Genomic DNA, 19,306 nt, shown 5'->3' with positions numbered 1-19,306 from the left:
AAAGATGTGAGCCAGTACAAGACATTCACCCTAACCTTAAACCTAACGAATCCAGTGGGTCATGTATGAGTTCTCCGGTGATCTGGGATTTGAAAAATTCAAAGGTTTATAAACAGCTACCAGTGAGCTAAATGGAACCTCCAGATCCAGAAGCAGTCTAGCTCTCAATACCCCATACATCAGATGCTGGGGACAACAAGGAAAGTCTGCCACCTTCATGCCCTTCTTGTAACATTGCCACGCTTGACCCACGCTGCGTGGACTTGATGGAATCCTCTGATACCCTGCAACTGGCTCTGGAAGAAAGCATACACGGAAGAGAAGATCGAGCTCTATTATCTGAATCCAGCTGCTCAAAGCCAGGGAATGGAAAAGAGCAGCAGCTATCTTAAAATAAATGTTTCTCATAATTTAGTTTTTTAAATTGCACTTCTATCAGTCCGCATCAAAGTCCTATTGAAGTATACCTAGAATTACCTACAAATCTCACACGATGCGTTTCTACATGCACGCTTCCCTATAAGGAACTCCTACGACAGTGCAGTGAGGTTTACTACCTAAATACAACCTTCGTTATGATATTGCGCCTATTGATCATGATCCATCCTTCTCAGTATCCGTAACTCTTCCTTTTTCTCAAATGGCGTTATCATTTTTCCTGTCTCATCGCGAGGATCGCTCTACAAGTACACGAAGAGCCTTCGGATTTGGAAGGCGCATGCGCAAAAACGTTGGTTGTGCGTATCTACGTACATACGGGAGGCGAAGTGATAAATAGCGCATGCGCCGGTTTCTACTTCCCTTCTGCATCGACTCGGAGAGAAAATGGTAGGTTGGCTGAGAGGCTGGTGGAGATTCATAATCCGCGGCCATCCCTTCTTTAGTGATTCGGACCTTTCAGACATTATATTTTTCTTGTTCTAAGGTGTTTGCTGAAGGCACCCCCGGAACTATTTTGGGGCTTCTTACATCGCAATCGGTGTTGTAATCCTGGACCTTCTCGCGCCTGAATGTATTACTGGCCTAGCTAGTCTGCCCTTTCTTATCCAATTCCCGCATGAGAGAGATGTGAACAGAGGTGGGCTTGGTGTGTCTGAAGCTTTTTGGTGTTACTTAGGCTGAAGTGCTCTGCTAGTAATCCAAGGTAGTTTAACCATTTTTCCAAGGTCTCGAAAAGTAGAATGCAGTGTAGGTAACCTTGTAAAGTCTAATAGTGTGGTGACTTCTTTGTGCACTGGGTGGCTGTAAGGGTAGTACATAAGCCTGGTAAGGCAACATGATTAACAATGGATAGAGAAGAGCCCTTAAAAATCTGGTTGGTTGTTTAGGGCACTTCAAATGGTGTTACCTGATCAGAGAACCCCAGTAGGTTGTAGGTTCCAGGAATAAAAGGCCCACTAGGCAGTACAACTAAAGCTTGCATAGGTTCCCAGGTTTTGGGTAACATTTCAAGGTGTAAAGCTATTCTGGTATGTAAGTTACTCCTGGTTCTTTCAGAAATAAAGTTCTTATCAGAGAAGTAGAACTAATAAGTAAGGAAAGTTTTATGGCAGTGATGACTGGGAATTATGGATGTTGCGGCCCAGTACATTTGGAATGCATCTGGTTGAGGAAGTGTGTGCAAAGCTGGTTATTTGTATGTCTGTTCATATGCTCCTGGTAAATACACCACTGGCTATTGATTGCAGGTGTGGGGGGGACTTTTGATTTTTATATAATAGTAAATCAAGTGCCTTATGCAACACATACTGTTCTTGTCCAAAGTTCAAAAGCACTCATATCTTAGATTATGATTTTAGAAGTTGCTTATAACAGGATTAGATTCTGCTATGAGGAGAAATATGTTGAACAGCACTATGGGATTAAACTGAAGGACCAGCTTGACTTTGGTTCTGGAGACAAACATCTGGTATGGTGGGTTGATAGTTTTAATATGTTGTTGTGATTTGTGGAACCAGTTTATTGGATTTATATTCTCCTTTTTCCTTACAACAAAACTAGACAGTTTACATAATTATGCTGCTCTCAATCTTCACAGCAACAATCCTGTGAAGTAGGTTGGACTGAGAATTTGTGACTGGCTGGAAATCACCCAAGTTGACTTCATTGTTGAGCAGGAACTAGAACCCAGATCACTTGAGCACCAGTACCGTGCTCTTAACTGCTACACCACACCAGCTCTCATTTGCAAGATTAGCACTAATTTTGCCTTTTTATCATACTGAGCCCTTGTGTGGTAGATTGAACATGACTGATCTGAAGCAGACCAAAGGCCTATATATTCCACTATTCTGATTGCGCAGTGGCCAGCCAACTGCCTGACTCCCAAAGTAGAGCATGAACACAATAGCACCCTCATGCTTGGGTTCCCCAGTACCTGGTTAACAGCGATACTGCTACTTACACTGGAGATAATACATAGCCATCATGGCCAGTAAGTAGATTGGCCTAGTGAGGTTAAGAGACTTAAAATGCGGCTTGATACTGGTTTTGTTGCTGCCTGGCCAGACATGATTTTAATGCAGTGTTTTAATTTTCTCAGAGTTATATTTTTTAATGTTTACTACTATGGAATTTATCTCCGTAGAACTATACAAATGCTGAAAATAAATTAAATGCACAGCAGAAGCACATTCTAGTGGGGTCTCTGGAACTTGTGAGTGCAGGATTGTTTTTTTGATTATTTAATTTCTATGCCTCCCAATAGCTGTAGCTGCCTGGGCAGTGCACAGGCAGCTTTAAACATTAAAGAGTACATTAAAAGTAATAATTAAAATGCATCATATTAAAACATAAAAAATCTCTTGTAAGGAGGTTGAGGTTATTGGTTGAGCCTCACAAGAACCCTATTGGGTTATGAGAGTGACTTACTCCAGGATGCCTAGTGAGCAAAATATGTCATTTATTTTCTAGTCTCACCGCAAGTTTTCAGCTCCCAGGCATGGATCTTTGGGCTTTCTGCCCCGCAAGCGCAGCCGTCGCCATCGTGGCAAGGTGAAGAGCTTTCCTAAAGATGACCCCAGCAAGCCCATTCACCTCACTGCATTTCTTGGGTACAAGGCTGGCATGACTCACATTGTCCGTGAAGTTGACAGGCCTGGATCCAGTATGTATGACTTTTTCTTGTGATATTAATTCAATGTGAGGGAAATGTTACTGATGCTTAGCACTTGTATAGCACTTTTATATGTTCTCAGTAGTTCTTAAAGATGTGGTATTATTACCCCTATAATTGGGTGCGAGCCTGAGGATGGAAAATGGTTCATCTAAGCCTGTTTGGTCCGTAACTGAGGTGAAGCTTACACCAAGAATGTTTTGGCATTCATTCATTATCCCTTAATGGCTTGGGTATCTAAAGGAGCGCTTGCATCCATATCTGCCTTCCCACCCCTTGAGATCGGCGGCAGAGGCCCTTCTCCAGGAACCCTCCGTGAACCGGAGGAGGGCCTTCTCTGCGGTGGCGCCCCACTTATGGAATACACTCCCCAGAGAGGTCCGCCTGGCGCTGTCGTTATTTGTTTTTCGGCACCAGGCCAAGACCTTTTTATTTAAACGTTATTTTAATTGTTGAATTTTTTTATTGATTTTATATTTATGCCGGGATGTTTCCAGTTTTTATGTATTCGTATAACCATTTATTTGTATTGGAAGCCGCCCTGAGGCTTTTGCGAATGGGGTGGCATATAAGTATTTCAAATAAATACATAAATACATACCCCCCCACAATACTTTATTAATTAATAGGTGAGAGGTAGGAGAAGATAGTCTGGCCCCCAGTGTTAATGTTCTGTTGTGAAGATCAGGCATAAGAACGTGTGTTGTATTTATTCCAAGCCTCTATTTAAATACTTAGCTGTTCAGCATAGCATTCACATTCCAGCTTGTGCTAAGAGGCTTAATCTGACTTCCAGGCCTGAAAGTTTAGGTTCCTTCTTGGTGCAGTGATTTGCAGTTTCCCTCTGGTACCAAAAATAAAGCTTTGTTCCTGTCTTTAGTGCTAACCCATACTCTTTTTCTCAGAGGTGAACAAGAAAGAAGTTGTTGAAGCAGTTACTGTGGTGGAAACCCCTCCCATGGTGATAGTTGGAATCGTGGGCTACGTGCAAACTCCTCGTGGCCTTCGCACCTTCAAGACCATATTTGCTGAGCACATCAGTGATGAATGCAAACGTCGTTTCTACAAGAACTGGTATGATGATTAAAATGGAAAGGTGCAGAAATCATTAAGACTTTCTTGGAAGAATGAGAGTTCTCCTGGGTCATAGTTCTTTAGGGAAGGGATTACTGGTAACCCTAAGCTTTGATCGCAGTGCCAGTAGAAAAACATGTCTTAAATGGGAGAAATGAAAATGTTTTAAAGAGCTTGTTCATATTGAGGTGGGAGGGTCTTGCTTAGGAACCCTTTTGTACATGGAATGCTACACATGATGATTTCCTCGACGGGCGGACATAAATAAAACGCGTTTGGCGTTTGTTGCTGATTGTCGAGTAACTGAGTGTAGTTTGCTGTTTCGGCCAATTGTACAATTTTGCTTTCTCCACTGGTGGGACTAACTCTCCAATGAGTTTCCTGGGACTGGGATAACCTTACCATAGACTCTGGGAACCATAGACCCCCCCCCCCACCCCCTGATACTATGACAGAGCTCATTGCGGGGGAAATCATTCTGAATCTAAGGTAGCATCAGTAAATGTATACCACCATCTTGTTAAACAGAGCGGGGGTTTGCCTTTTATGCTAAGAATATAACACCCAGCACTAATATTGTGAGATAAGACTTTGGAACTTTAAATTAAAATTAAGAGAATTGCTTTGAATATAATATCTGAAGTACAGAAGGTTTTCTGAGCTGCGTTCCTTTAATTACAGTTTTGAACAGTGCATATTAATATTATTTGGATTATTTATGGCAGCTCCGCTCAGCTCTGGCAGGTTTGCCTTTTGTCTGATGAGCTCCAGGCTCCGCTTGTTGGTGGAAAATGTTCCTTAGAAGCCAACAATGAGCCAAACCCAACCTCACTGGCAGTTTCTTCCGCTCAGCCACCTGCCTTGGTGGGCTGATGAAGGGCTGTGCCAATCCCCTCTCTGCTCTTCTGCCCCTCCTTGAAGGCATAAGTCCAAAAAGAAGGCCTTTACCAAGTATTGCAAGAAGTGGCAGGATGACGAAGGCAAGAAGCAGCTGGAAAAGGATTTCAACAGTATGAAGAAGTACTGCCAGGTTATCAGGGTCATAGGCCACACTCAGGTGAGTCTTTTAACTTGGTTCTTACCCTAAGTACAGATTTGTAGAGGTTAGTGGCTGTGGCTCTGCCGATAACTACCAGGAGGTCCTATTCTGTTGGTTGACAGGTTCTCCTTGTCACTAGTTGGGTCTGTACCCCCCAGTGCCTGTTACATAGAAGCATAGCAAGTGAGAAGGACTCTCCCAGGTCATCTGGTCTGATCCCTGGATCCAGCTGGCTCTGCTCATGTAATACCCAAGGCGACCATTCTAATTTGTGGACTTGGCAGCTTGTTGCAATATTTTATTCAGATGGTCATATTCTAAACGCTTATCATATGATTTTTAATGAACAATTGCCTTGTATTCTAATATTCTGGGAAATGGTGGGACCTGATTGAACTATGTCATAAATCTCTTTGCATATAAACCTTTAAAAAGCAGTTATGTGCCTTAAGTGAGCAAGCATGCATTAATTCTTGCAAAATTTTTGTAATGAAATACAGCTTAGAAATCACTTTCTGTTACTAAACTTTTTACAGGAATAGTTAAAATGGTATATAGCTGTAAAATTGAGCTGGATTTCTATGAAGAATTTATAGTTTGAACAGGAAGATTTCTGTGAAATATTCAGGTTATAACTTGAGAAGTGCCTTAAATTAAGCTTATCCAAGCAGCTGTTAATTGTTGTAGGAAGGAAGCATTGAGGTATATCAGGAATAGGCTAGCTTTTTTGGTGCAAGAGCCTTCAGAGTGTATAATGGGGGCAGTCTAAAAGTGTTCCATCTGTTGAAATTGTGTAATCAGTTTTTTAAACAAGCAGTTGAAACTAGCCTTTTGCTCTGGAATAATGGAGCTGGAAATACCCATGGATGCAGGAAAAATTGCAACTGCAGATATAATTAAGGCATCTTGGACTAGGCAGTGCAATAACAGTCATTTTTTCTGGTCCCCAGATGCGCTTGCTTCCACTCCGTCAAAAGAAGTCTCACCTGATGGAGATCCAAGTGAATGGTGGCACTGTGGCTGAGAAGGTAGATTGGGCCCGTGCAAAGCTGGAGCAGCAAGTGCCTGTGTCAACTGTTTTTGGCCAGGATGAAATGATAGATGTCATTGGTGTCACCAAGGGCAAGGGCTACAAAGGTAACTTGTCCAGCAGGCCACAGTATGCCCAAAATGAACTTAAAAGCACTTTTTTTAAAATTCTGTATAGGGCTCAGTTTCATGTTTGCATATGGGGCTGTTTATTTTTCCCTTAGCATGCAGTGGGGAGAGGGAAAGGAAGTATCTTACATGCTTGCTAGACAAAAGCTGTTCAGTGATGAGGTCATGGAATATGCACTGGGCACAGTGCCTGATACTCATGAAGAGTCATTCCATGCTGCCTTCCTTCTGAGACCAGCTGGGATTGGGATTGACCAGAGAGGTTATTTGTAACACCTCCCTCTTTTAGTACAGTACTCTCAAGGTATGATCATATGTATATATTTAGAAGAAAGCACTGCTAAGGAATGCTGGGAGTTGTTTGACTCTTTTCTGACTATAAACGTACAAATGATTGAGCCTTTAATTTCAGTTGCAGAGGCAATAGGAAATTGGTGACTTGGTTGCCAACATTAGTTGTAAGGGTACAAAGTAAGGCTTTCACGGTGGGTGAAACTTGGTTTTCACACAAAATTTGAGGGCTCAATACATTGCTAAAGCTGAGCAGTTTTAATAAAGTTACATTTCTTTTGTTCTCAGGAGTTACTAGTCGATGGCACACCAAAAAACTGCCCCGCAAGACTCATAGAGGTCTGCGCAAAGTCGCCTGCATTGGTGCCTGGCATCCTGCTCGTGTGGCCTTTTCTGTTGCCCGAGCTGGTCAGAAGGGCTACCATCACCGCACTGAGATCAATAAGAAGGTGAGAGTGTTGCCCTGTTCAGCCTTGATTTGAGTACACATGGCCTTGAACTTACAAAATATGTTTCGGGGGTGGAAGGAAGACTGTTTCAGTAGAGAATGATTTGCATGGCTGAATATGAGCCTACAGCTTGGGAGAGCTAAGTGCCAAGCTCTCACTTTTGGTTTGACTTAACATTTGCCCTGTGGCATCATGATTTTTACTAGAGAATACAATATTTTACTAAGGAAGGGTTAGTGTGCTTATCTAGTCCTATAACCAAAACATTAAGATTTAGCATGCAGATAATTTTCTACATGGTTTAACTGGTCATTACGAAGCATAAGTCTTTAAAAGTTATCAAGGAAATGTTAGGGATAAAAAAAGACTTCCTGATAAGATAAGCGCACATTGGTCAGTAGTCCTCAGGTACTGGCAAGACTTTCGAAGTGAACTTTGGTTGCTCCCCATCTCCTTCTCAGCATCCTCTGGCATGAATAGGCAGTTTGGGAGAAATTTAGTTCATTGTACAAAATAAACCACCTGGGTGTGTCGTCTGCTGCTTAGAAGGAATTTGTATGAATTTCTTATGTGTTGAAACAGTGAAAAAGAACTGTGGTAGGGATTTCTGTGGGGCTTCATGCTCTTCATTGGAGGACTTGGGGGCATTTGTTCCTAGCAAATGGATTTGTAGGTGCCTCATACCAGCTTCTCACTGTTTGAAGAGCACTCTTTTTTTTTCTCCTTCCTTTTCCTATTTGTTGGTCACATAGATCTACAAGATTGGCCAAGGTTACCAAATCAAGGACGGCAAGTTGATCAAAAACAATGCTTCGACTGAGTACGATCAGTCTGATAAGAGCATTAACCCTCTGGTGAGTTCTCATGTTAAAATTGGGGATCTAGGTGGATCATTGCTGGGCAGGAATCCATTGTGTGTTATGCCTCAACACAGAATGAGGAGGGACTGCCACATTCTGGAAACATGAAGTAAGCTTCACTGTCCTTATAATGATTCTGAAAGATTTAATTCTGCTTCAGCATCAACATTCATCTCTGTAAACTTGTATCAGGTGATTATCGGCCATAAATTGTATCTTCTGTTTGGGGTGGAGACAGTAACTTTAGCAGATCCTATTAGGGGTGGAGGAAAATTGCAGGTACAAGAGGTGAGAATACAATAGTAAATATTGCTTTGTTCTTATTGCACAGGGTGGGTTTGTTCATTATGGTGAAGTGACCAATGACTTTATCATGTTGAAAGGCTGCGTTGTTGGGACCAAGAAGAGAGTTCTCACTCTGCGCAAGGTAAGCCTTACAATCATATTGCCTAGGTGAGGAGATACAGTTGTAGTTTGTCATCCTAGATATTCAGGAATATCTAAATAACTATTTAGACTAGTGTTTCTGCATTCAAATTTTGGCAGTGTGCACTTGAACAGCAAATTATACATAGACACCAATCCTTTCTTTTAGTCCTTGCTGGTGCAGACCAAACGTCGGGCTTTGGAAAAGATTGCCCTGAAATTTATCGACACCACTTCCAAATTTGGCCACGGCCGCTTCCAGACAGCAGAAGAGAAAAAGGCTTTCATGGTAAGTGTTTTCTAATGTGTTGGAAATACTTCTTTGCCACCTATAGCATTGGTCTGATGTAATGTATATGAAAAGAGCAGACAAACTGTTCCAGAACAGTGTCAATTCTTCTATGATTTTTGCCACTTGGATAAGCTGAGGCTCTGGAATTCTGCTTTCTGCTGAGATACAGGCATGTAGGATAAAGAGGCCATGGAGTGATGTTAGCCATATGGTCTGACAGTTACTGGCTTTCTTCCCTGGGAGTACTTGAACTCCACGACACTGCTTAAATACAGCAAAAGCATTGTGACACTTGAAAATCCAGTTATATGTAGTTGAACATTCTTTAGCTTCAGATTTTTAAAAGAACCTTGACTTTTTGTTTGGGGGGCGGGGAGGTTAGTAGATCGTGGAAAGAGTCGGCACCTTTCAATCCTGACATTTGAGCCTACTTGAAATGCTGCTTCATAGCAATGTTGCATGGTGTTGATCACAATTCATCAGATTTTAAGGGCCTCTGCATCCAACAGGCAGTAGGTATTTTCCATCAGAAAGGTAGCCAGTAGTCCCATCAATGAACTGTTACAATCAGCCAGCAGATGGCAGCAGATGTCAACAGTTGTCTTAATGATGTCATATTTTATTCATTTCCACTTCTTAAGGGAAAAAATAAAGCAGACATGCTAGCTAATGTTGCATTTGGAGATGGATCTGCTGTGTAGACTGACATATGTTCATAACTCTCTTTGCAGGGACCACTCAAGAAAGACCGTATTGCAAAAGAGGAGACGGCTTAGTGTCTGGAATGTTGTGGTTCTCGCCTGTAGTCTAAAATAAAGCTACAAATATCAAATACCACTTCTGCCTCATGCTTCATGAGTGATAGCACTGTTGCTGTAATCAGTGTTTAGTCGGATTGTGATAATGGCTTTGAATTTTAAAAGGGTAGAAAATAGGTTTGCTGTTCTGTGAGGATAAACAGATGGGAAATTATGTGGCAAATTCTCCATTTGAGGAGGCATGTATACATATTCACTGCAGCCTTGAAAGCATTTTGGGGGAGGCAGGGTAGAGTAAGTGGAACAATTTCAATTGCTAAGTGTGTCAAGGATTTGTCTCTGAAAGCTACAGCTCTCAAATACTGATTCTTTTTTTAAGTTGGTATTCGGTAGGAGGAGAGGGAGATAACTTTTATTCTGAGGCAGGCTATTGATCCGCCTAGCTCTGTATTCTCACTTGGTTGGCACTTGAGGTCCTGAGATTTCAAATAAGGCTTTTTCTGTTCTTTCTGGAGATGCCAATGGCTGAACCTGGAACCTTTTACATCCAAGCCATGTATTCCTCCACTGAGCTGCAGCCTTGCCCCAAGAGAGATTGGCTTTCAGTGCTCTCACTAGAGAAATGCCACTTCATGCAGATTACTTACTTGGAGTCCATCTGTATTGCATAACATTTATGTTCTCCAGAAGTGTATGGGGAAACAAAGCGCACTTTATATAAGAAAACATGTTACTGGAACTTGGCTTTCTTCATACTGGTACTCAGTTTTTACAGCAACCGCAAATCTCTTACCTGCCCGGACTGGTACATTTCCATGTTAGTGTCTTGCACACTAGCACCACCCAAATTGGCACAAGGCAGTCAGTCCTGTACACTCTGTACCAAGATGTGGATAATTCCTTTGGCTGTTGCTTGAGGAAAAGCTTAAAACGGTGCATTCTTGCATATGTCAGCTTCCTGGATCACTTATGGATCAAGCAAAAAAACATGGTATGGATATTAACGTGTAAGGAAGGAGCCAAGACTCAAGGACCGGGCAATTTAACTTGAGGAATTAAGTGGTGTGAGCATGTACAGATACTAGATTTAACATTGTCCTGAGAAATAGTGCTGAAAACCATAAATCAGATGTCCCTGAGAAGGTACTTTTACCGTGAATTCACTGTGGGTCCTTAAGTAAACCACTGTCATAAAGCATTCATACACTGCAGTTCTGGGAGCACTTAACTGGTTAAATTAACAGGTAGTGTTTCCAGTGTTTGTAATAAGTGTTCATAATTCAGTGAGACTTGAGTAGGTTCACCCTTAAGCCAATGTGAGGATGTAGTTTGCTAATATGGATGATTGCACATAGGAGAGGTTCTTGATAAATCATGACTCATAGCATTTTACAGAATTGGTTTGAAGTATTGGAGGAAAGATGGTTGCAGGTGGCCAAGAAGGAGCTGAAATAGTTTGTAGAGGGAACTGAGATTCTAAATATCCAGATTGTTCAGTATCATTTTCAACACTTGAACAGGCTTTGAACTCTCAGTTTTAGTTAACCTATTCTCAAAAGTCAATGCTGCAGATCCAACCTTCCTATGCCAGCTCCTTGACAGGGTCAGCCCAGGTCGTTTTATTACATGTGAAAGACAATGTTGTGTTCTCAGTTCTAAGTATGGAAGCCAATTGGACGGTGTCCAGTGCTGCAGATTAGTTTAAGGCACACATCTCAGTCCTTGACACCCTGCAAATTCTCAGCACTTGCTCCTGAAGCAGCAAGCAGTGTGAGGTGGCCGTTACACTGCCTAATAAGTCTGGTCTTGGGCTTCAGCTACTGGTAGCTACAAAGACATTTCTGGCTCCGGACTGGAGCAGCTTGATTAGTTCACTTGCTGACTGGAGGGCATATCACTGGGATTTCAAGATAAATGTACACTATGCAGAGGCTAACAAATGTCATATATAGTCATGAAATAACTGAAAAAAGCATGTTTAAATGCATAGCAACCTGGCGGTTTCCCTTTCGCACCAAAGCTTTTGCAGTGTTTTCCCACAAATTGCGCTCCACTAAACCCACAAATCTTGACACACATGCTACAGCTAAGGATGCTGTACTAAAATTGAGCATGGAGGACCAGCTCTGGCATCTATATCCCCCCCGTCCCCCCACATTTTGCTTTCTCATATCTGTGACCTTCAAAGATCTCTCCCCACTAGGATGCCAATAGAGAAAACTTCTGCAGTCTTTCACATACGTTTAAGAAAAAATAACTTGAATTTGGTAGAATCTCTGAACCAGCATCCTAAAGGATTGACCCAGTAATTCTAATTATTAGCAACTGAATAATATTCTAGTGCATGTAAAATTACCAAGATTGGAGTTCTAGCAATGAGTTCTGTGAAGTCATCCAAAGAAGGAAGGTGTGTCACCCTTGAGGATCATGCAGCAGAAACACAGGGTGGCGTTCACTTGGCTTTTTAAAGTGGCTCTTGCTTCAATCAGGCTACGAAACCATCCCTATGTTGGCTGATGTGCTTGTTTTCATGCATAGTGGTCAGAAGGTAGGTTGGAATCTACTGGTAGATCTCCAGGTAATTCGCAAAAGGTCAGCAAGGCTTATTGGCTCCCAAATGACATAGCTGAGGTAATAACAAAAAACTTGGTTTCTCTCCTAAGTTGGATGCCTCGGGGCGGCTTACAAATACATCAATTAAAATACTATAAATTAACAATATAAAACAAGTTAACAGTATAAAATAAGTCGCCTTGGCCAATGAATAAAATAAATACCATTAACAATTAAAATGACGTTTGAATAAAAAGGTCTTCGCCTGGCGTCGAATAACATGACGGTGCCAGGCGGACCTCTCTGGGGAGCGCATTCCATAGATTGGGCGCCACTGCAGAGAAAGCCCTCCTCCGAGTACTCACCCTCCTAATTTCCTTCACGGAGGATTCCCGGAGAAGGGCCTCTCCCGCTATCTCGGAGCAGGCGGGCATATATGGACGTAAGTGCTCCTTCAGGTATTTGGGGGTAAACTAGACAAGGATACTTGTTCAGACCAGGATCTGGGTTTTCGTGTGCTCAGGGGCACCATGGTCCTCAATTCTATATCCACTTTCCTAATGTGCCTGGATCCAGCTGGTGAGATTTGGTGTTCTGGTGGAAAACTAAGTGGCAGATAGGACTATGAGCAGCTATTGCTTGTGATAGCTCGAACAGGTCCAGTGTACTTCCATATGCCGGTTGCCGAGGGACACAAATGGTAAGGTGCTATTGTGCCCATGTCCTCCTTGTGGCTTTCCTGTAGGAATTTGGCTGGCCATGACATGAACAGATTAAAGGACTGGGTAAGCCTTTGCTCTGATCCCACATGGCTCGTGTAGTCTTAAGCCCGCAGGCCTGTGGTCTGCTCAGTCCAGCCATAAATGCCTCTTCTGTTTCTGACATGAGCAAGCATTGCGTAGAAACAATGCAAGAGAGTTGACAGTGACTGAACTAAAGCATTGCGGGAGGGAAAGGCCCTTGCCAGATGCCATGCAACTGATCACCAAACGGACCAGTAGGTGGTAGTGGTCTCCCTTTGCTTGTGGATCAGTCTGCTACTCTCCTCCTGCCAACCTTTTGCTGTTTCTGCAGCAAAATCTGCCTCCTGTGTTTGAGACACTGCCTGCCCAGCAGCAGGCAACCATCAAGTTAGGCCTCAGGCCCAGCCTTTTCTGTGGGCTCAGCTTTGAAGAGGCTCTACTGAAGAGAAGCGATTAAAGTCTTATGAAAGGGGCAGAGGACAAGCCATATAGTCCCATGTTTTGGTTTGCATGCCCCTTTGGTATTTATGCCCCTGAAGAAAGAAAGGGATATTTTGTTAGTCTAGTATAGGTATTATAATATTAATTTTGGATTTTATATGGGCAATGCAGCTATGCCTGTTTTCTATTTTTATTTTAAGACTCCTATAGTGTCTTACAGTCTCAAACATATTTACTTAGAAATAAGGACCACTTCCTGTGCTATTTAGGTTCATCCTGTCTGCATCTTGTTCCTCCAAGGAGCTTAAGGATGCTGTGTTAGGGAGTCCCTCTTTTATTCCCACAGCAGCCCTGTGAGGTTGATTAGAGCAAGGAATAATGAGCAAGCCCAACTCCTGGGGTATGCGTCAAAGGTAATTAGAACCCTGGTCTACGTCCAGATCCAAGGCTAACCAAACCATGGCACTAAGCTGGTGCACTCACACTAACATGCTTTAGTAATCATTACAAGATGCTGAATATCAGGAGGGGCATGGCTGCTGGGTGCCAGCCCTTTCCAGTGGCAGGAAGAGCCTCTGGCCAGCTCTGCCCAAGCCTTCCCTGTCCTGGTAGGGAGGGGACAACATCCTTCCCACCAAAGGAGGGAACAGAGCACTTTGAACACACACTGCACTGATTACACTTCAGAAGCCTTCCCCACACTTCCAGGTGCTCAGCTTGCAGGGGCAGCTGAGCAGCATGGATAAAGGAGTGGGGTGCCACAGGTGAAGCCTAACTTTAACTGCAGCAGGCTCCCCTTTTCTCTGCTCTTTCCCACAGTGATAAAGAGCAGAACTGTGAGGGGGTGGGGAGGTTTAACTTTCCCTTGCAATCCTGATGAAGATTGTCCCATCCCCATGATCTTCATTCAAATGTTGCAGTGGGGGATGAGAAAGGGTGAATACCTCACCTCCGTCCCTTCTGTATGTGAACAAGAAGAGGGGATGTGGGAGAGTGATTTAAATACCTGTGAAGGAAATAGTGTGGGATGTGGATGCATAGTGGAGTCCTTGATATCTGCCCCAAAGTCCTGCTCTGCTTAAGATGCCACCAGCCAGTTGTTGCAGACTTGCTGGGAAACATCAGGTTTGCAACCTGCGTATTCCTAATCTCTCCTCCCGCTTCAGAGATGAAACAGAAAGCAACTGCTGCCGTTCCCCAAAAAATGTTCAGTGGTGCTCCGGGCTGCCTCAGGCACCCCAGGAGTTGGGGCAGTTAGTTTTGCAGTTCTTCGTTCCCACAATTTGCTTCACAAGTACTCCACCTGACATTTCTGTGCTGCAAAAAGCTCCTGGCTTTGATCCATCTGACAGGTGGTGTGCCCCAACTATGCTTAACATGGGAAAGCAGCTTATTAATCTGCCCAAAGGCGTTCAGTTTGCGCCTGTTCTCCAATGCCTCGGTTCTTCTCCCCCCCACCCCACCACCTGCCCATCAAAAGACATACTATTCCCTCATTCCACACCCCTTGCTGTTTGATGCTGAAGATCTAACTTGAAAGCTCCTATTTCATGCTGCTGGGTTCTTTCTTTCTTTCTTTTTTTCAAAGGGAGCTTGGTTTGTGATTTAGGCAAGTTCAAAACTGCTGCTTCTCAAGTCACATTATTTATTGCCCTGTGACAGCAGCACCAGGAGGGCTTGAATGAAATGATGCAAAGCTGTAGTCTTGAGATATCCCCTACCCCCAACAGTAATCTTGACAAGGTGGAGTTAGGCTCCTCCTTCTATATGGCAAAGTGTGCAAGGCTTTATTGGTATATGATTTCAAGCAACTGATTTGCTGTTGGCCCAGGAATGGAATGCCAGTCCCCCAAGTCCTAGCCCAGGGTCGAATATACAGACTCATCAGTTGCCTTGCTGCCTGCTTCCTTGCCCAGTTCTTTGCATTTTCTGTGCTCTGCCATTACAAAAGAAAGTAAGTTCTCCAGGCTTCTTTCCAAGCACTGAGTAAAACAAATGCCAAGGAGGAAAATGTCTGAAGAAGTGGCTGTTCCACTCGGGTGCATGGCAGGGTAGCTGCCCCGCTTTTCATTTCATGGCACAACATACAGGTGGTAGATAAGGTGATGGAGTCACCTTGCAGCATGGGTGGGCAGCTTTCAGGGCCAGTTTCAACTCCCCAGGGGACACACAGATAGATTTACTGCCATTGTGCTGCTGGCAGGGACAAAACAATTTATGATTTGCGGTTGAATTTCAGTGGGGAATTGCAACAGTGGCCTAAAAACGCTGAATTGAGCTGTAGCAGTGTCTACTCTCAGATTTGTGCTATTCTGCACAGGCTTCTCCTGCATGAATTCTTCATGCACCTGCACTCCATGCACTGCCTCGCTTAGTGCTTTGGCTAATGTGATTGCTGCCAAGCTCAGGGAATAGTAGTAATATGCCTCTATTTTCCAGCGTTCTAGCAGAAGCTGTTTCTTCTTCTGCATCCCTGCAGCCTCTGTGGATGAACACGCTGAGGCAACCTTCCCCAGCCTGGTGCCTGCTGGATATGTTAGACTGCAATCCCCATCACTTCCAGCCAGTATGGCCCTTTATAGCCATGTGTTCTGCTGACCCAGAACAGCTTCTCAGAGGAAGGAGTGATTGCCCATGGCTTTAGGTGAAGCTATTACTAGCACAGCTGAATCAACAGGATGGAGGGTAAACTGAACAGTGCTGCCAGTCATGATGGAGAGTATCATCTCCAGCATAAGAGGAAGGATGCTGCCCAGTATCCATGGCTGGGGGGCAGGAGTGTGCGAATGCCCTGCAAGCCATTTCAAGCACAGGTATTCAAGATAAGCAATTGGTCTGGCAAGAGATGCAAGCTGTTTGCTTGGAGTTAGGGGATTTCCCTTGATGGGGACCTTGGCATGATCCTCTGCCTCCAAGCAATGAGATCAGGCGATCCAGCTGGTATGGGTTACATCTGCAGCAACAGCCAGACACAGCATGCTGTTTCCATAGTTGGTTTATTCACTGAGTTATTTAAAATATGTTTATCCTGCTCCACAGCCAAAAGGAGCTACCTGAGCAGCTTACATGCAATCAGTTAAGCAAGAAAGTTCCGGGTCATAGTCTTGGAAACTAAAATAACACAACACGAAGAACAGGGGTTGGGAAGGGAAGAGGGCAAAATAGCCTTTCAGCAGGACTAGGGGAATACTCCCCCCCCCCCCCGTTCCCTTCTGTAGTACCCCTGGAATGCCGGTGGTAGCAATGGGTGAGGAAGCAGGAACCTTTCTGGCAGTGGCTCTCCAGCAGGGCTGGTGCAAAGGCCCTTTTCAGTGGCAAAAGTAAATGTAAGCTAAGAAAGTTACAGCTTAGGGCAGTGGTGGCGAACCTATGGCATGCATGCCGCAGGGGGCAAACAGAGCCCTCTCTGTCGGCACGCAAGCCAAGTCGCCCCAGCATCGGCCCAGCAGCTGAGCATTGGGTAACAGTGCACATAGGGGCCATGCGCATACTCAGAAAGGAGTAGTGGTACCAGGCGATGATGTCACAACCTGCGACTTATTAGCCGCGACTCATCCGAGCTTTTGCATAGGCGGTCAGTGTGCTGCCAAGGATATACATATATTTGTTTGGACTGGTTGTGAGTTGTTTATACTAAACTAAAACCTCAGTTTTCAGGTTTTATTGTACTGTTGGCACTTGGTGAAAAATAAGTGGATTTTGGGTTGCAGTTTCGGAACTCGGTCTCTCAATGGTTCACTATCACTGGGGTGGTATCCTGACATGACTTAGATGGTTGAAATGCGTTTGGAACAGGCAGAAATGATAAGCTGTACAAAAAAAGCTACTCAAGGAAGGCTTTTAAAAAATCGCACTGTTTTCAATGGTATGTTACCCCTACATTAGGGTTAGGGGAGAGCACCAGGGTAGGGTTAGGGTTAGAAAAACGAGGTGCCCTGGGATGGTTTTGATGGTTGGAATGTGTTAGAATGGGTAGGAATGATGAGCTGTGCAGAAAAACTACTCCAGGAAGAATTTTTCAAAATCGCATTGTTTTCAGTTGTATGTTACCCCTATATTAGGGTCAGGGGTATGCTCCAGGGTAGGGTTAGGGCTGGAAACACGAGGTGTTCCGGCATGATTCTAGGGTTAGGGGAGAGCACCAGGGTAGGGTTAGGGTTAGAAAAACGAGGTGCCCTGGGATGGTTTTGATGGTTGGAATGTGTTTAGAATGGGCTGAAAGGATGAGCTGCGCAGAAAAAGCTACTCAAGGAAAGATTTTTTAAAATCGCATGGTTTTCAATGGTATTGTACCCCTACATTAGGGTTAGGGGTATGTACTAGGGTAGGGTTAGGGTTAGAAAAATGAGGTATCTCGGCATAGTTTTGATGGTTGGAATGTGTTTAGAATGGGCAGAAAGGATGAGCTGTGCAGAAAAAGCTAGTGAAGGATGGCTTTTTCGAAATCGAAGTTTTCAATGGTATGTTACCCCAACATTAGGGTTAGGGGTATGCCCCAGGATATGGTTGGGGTTAGAAAAACGAGGTGTCCCAGCATGGCTTGGATGGCTGGAATGTGTTTAGAATGGGCAGAAAGGATGAGCTGTGCAGAAAAAGCTAGTGAAGGATGGCTTTTTTGAAATCACATCATTTTCAATGGTATGTTACCCCTACATTAGGGTTACGGGTATGCAGCAAGGTAGGGTTAGGGTTAGAAAAACGAGGTGTCCCGGCATGGTTTTGATGGTTGGAATGTGTTAGAATGGGCAGAAAGGATGAGCTGTGCAGAAAAATCAACTCAAAGGAGGCTTTTTCAAAATTGCATTGTTCTCAATGGTATGTTACCCCTACATTAGGGTTACGGGTATGCACCAGGGTAGGGTTAGGGCTGGAAACACGAGGTGTTTCGGCATGATTCTGATGGTTGGAATGTCTTTAGAATGGGCAGAAAGAATGAGCTGTGCAGAAAAAGCTAGTGAAGGATGGCTTTTTTGAAATCGAAGTTTTCAATGGTATGTTACCCCTACATTAGGGTTACGGGCATGCACCAGGGTAGGGTTCGGGTTAGAAAAATGAGGTGTCCCAGCATGGTTTTGATGGTTGGAATGTGTTAGAATGGGCAGAAAGGATGAGCTGTGCAGAAAAATCAACTCAAAGAAGGCTTTTTCAAAATTGCATTGTTCTCAATGGTATGTTACCCCTACATTAGGGTTACGGGTATGCACCAGGGTAGGGTTAGGGCTGGAAACACGAGGTGTTCCGGCATGATTCTGATGGTTGGAATGTGTTTAGAATGGGCAGAAGTGCTGAGCTGCACAGAAAAAGCTACTCAAGGAAAGATTTTTTAAAATCGCATGGTTTTCAATGGTATGTTACCCCTACATTAGGGTCAGGGGTATGTACCAGGGCAGTGATAGGGTTATAAAAACTTGGTCTCTGGTATGATTTTGATGGTTGGAATGTTTTTAGAGTGGGAAGAAATATTGAGCCGTCCAGAAAATCTACTGAAACAGAGCAACATAGAAACAGAGTGAATCAGAAGAGGTCTCCCGGGCCATCTAGTCTGACCCCAGGTAAAGCCGGCTCTGCTCTTGAAATGCCCGCCATGTGTATGTCTATCCCATCCTTGAACACCCTCACCAATGGGGCCTCAACCACCTCCCATGGGAGCCCACTCCATACCCTTGGTGTCCTGTCAGGAACTACTAAAATTAATCCAAACCAAACCAAACCCTCAGGTTTCAGGTTTTATTGTACTGATGGCACTTTGTGATAGATATTATTTATTCATTTATTTAAAACATTTCTATGCCTCCCCCATTGCAAGAAAGCCTCGGGGAGGGGGGGCTCACAACATCCATTAAATAAAAATAAAAATACAATCAATAATTTAAAAACTGGTACCATCTCAGCTATATATTAAAATCTATAAATACAATAATAATAAATTAACAGTTAAAATAACTTTTAAATAAAAAGGTCTTCACCTGGTGCCGAAAAGCAAATAATGACGGCGCCAGGTGGACTTCTCTGGGGAGCGCATTCTATAGGTGGGGCGCCACGACAGAAAAGGCCCTCCTCTGGGTACTCACCCTCCTAATATCCTTCACAGAGGGTTTCCGGAGAAG

At 43.7% G+C, this 19,306-nt stretch overlaps 1 protein-coding gene and 1 non-coding gene across 2 annotated transcripts; both read left to right on the top strand.

Moving 5' to 3' along the window:
• The first annotated feature begins 799 nt into the window (after window positions 1-799).
• RPL3 (ribosomal protein L3) lies at window positions 800-9,541 on the top strand. Its single transcript, XM_044454717.1, has 10 exons — window positions 800-828; window positions 2,914-3,106; window positions 4,021-4,189; window positions 5,111-5,246; window positions 6,179-6,365; window positions 6,966-7,126; window positions 7,879-7,980; window positions 8,318-8,413; window positions 8,582-8,701; window positions 9,436-9,541. Exons 1-10 carry the CDS (start codon window positions 826-828, stop codon window positions 9,478-9,480), a joined length of 1,212 nt encoding a protein of 403 aa, XP_044310652.1. The 5' UTR covers window positions 800-825; the 3' UTR covers window positions 9,481-9,541.
• LOC123036535 lies at window positions 6,533-6,625 on the top strand. Its single transcript, XR_006417163.1, has one exon. It is a non-coding gene; the product is annotated as a small nucleolar RNA U83B (small nucleolar RNA).
• Window positions 9,542-19,306: the final 9,765 nt, after the last annotated feature.

This window comes from Varanus komodoensis, unplaced genomic scaffold (genome assembly GCF_004798865.1).
Source record: "Varanus komodoensis strain SLA01 unplaced genomic scaffold, ASM479886v1 scaffold8, whole genome shotgun sequence".
NCBI lineage: Eukaryota > Metazoa > Chordata > Lepidosauria > Squamata > Varanidae > Varanus > Varanus komodoensis.
Note: the sequence above shows the minus strand (reverse complement) of the source record. Positions and strands in the feature narration are given on the sequence as shown.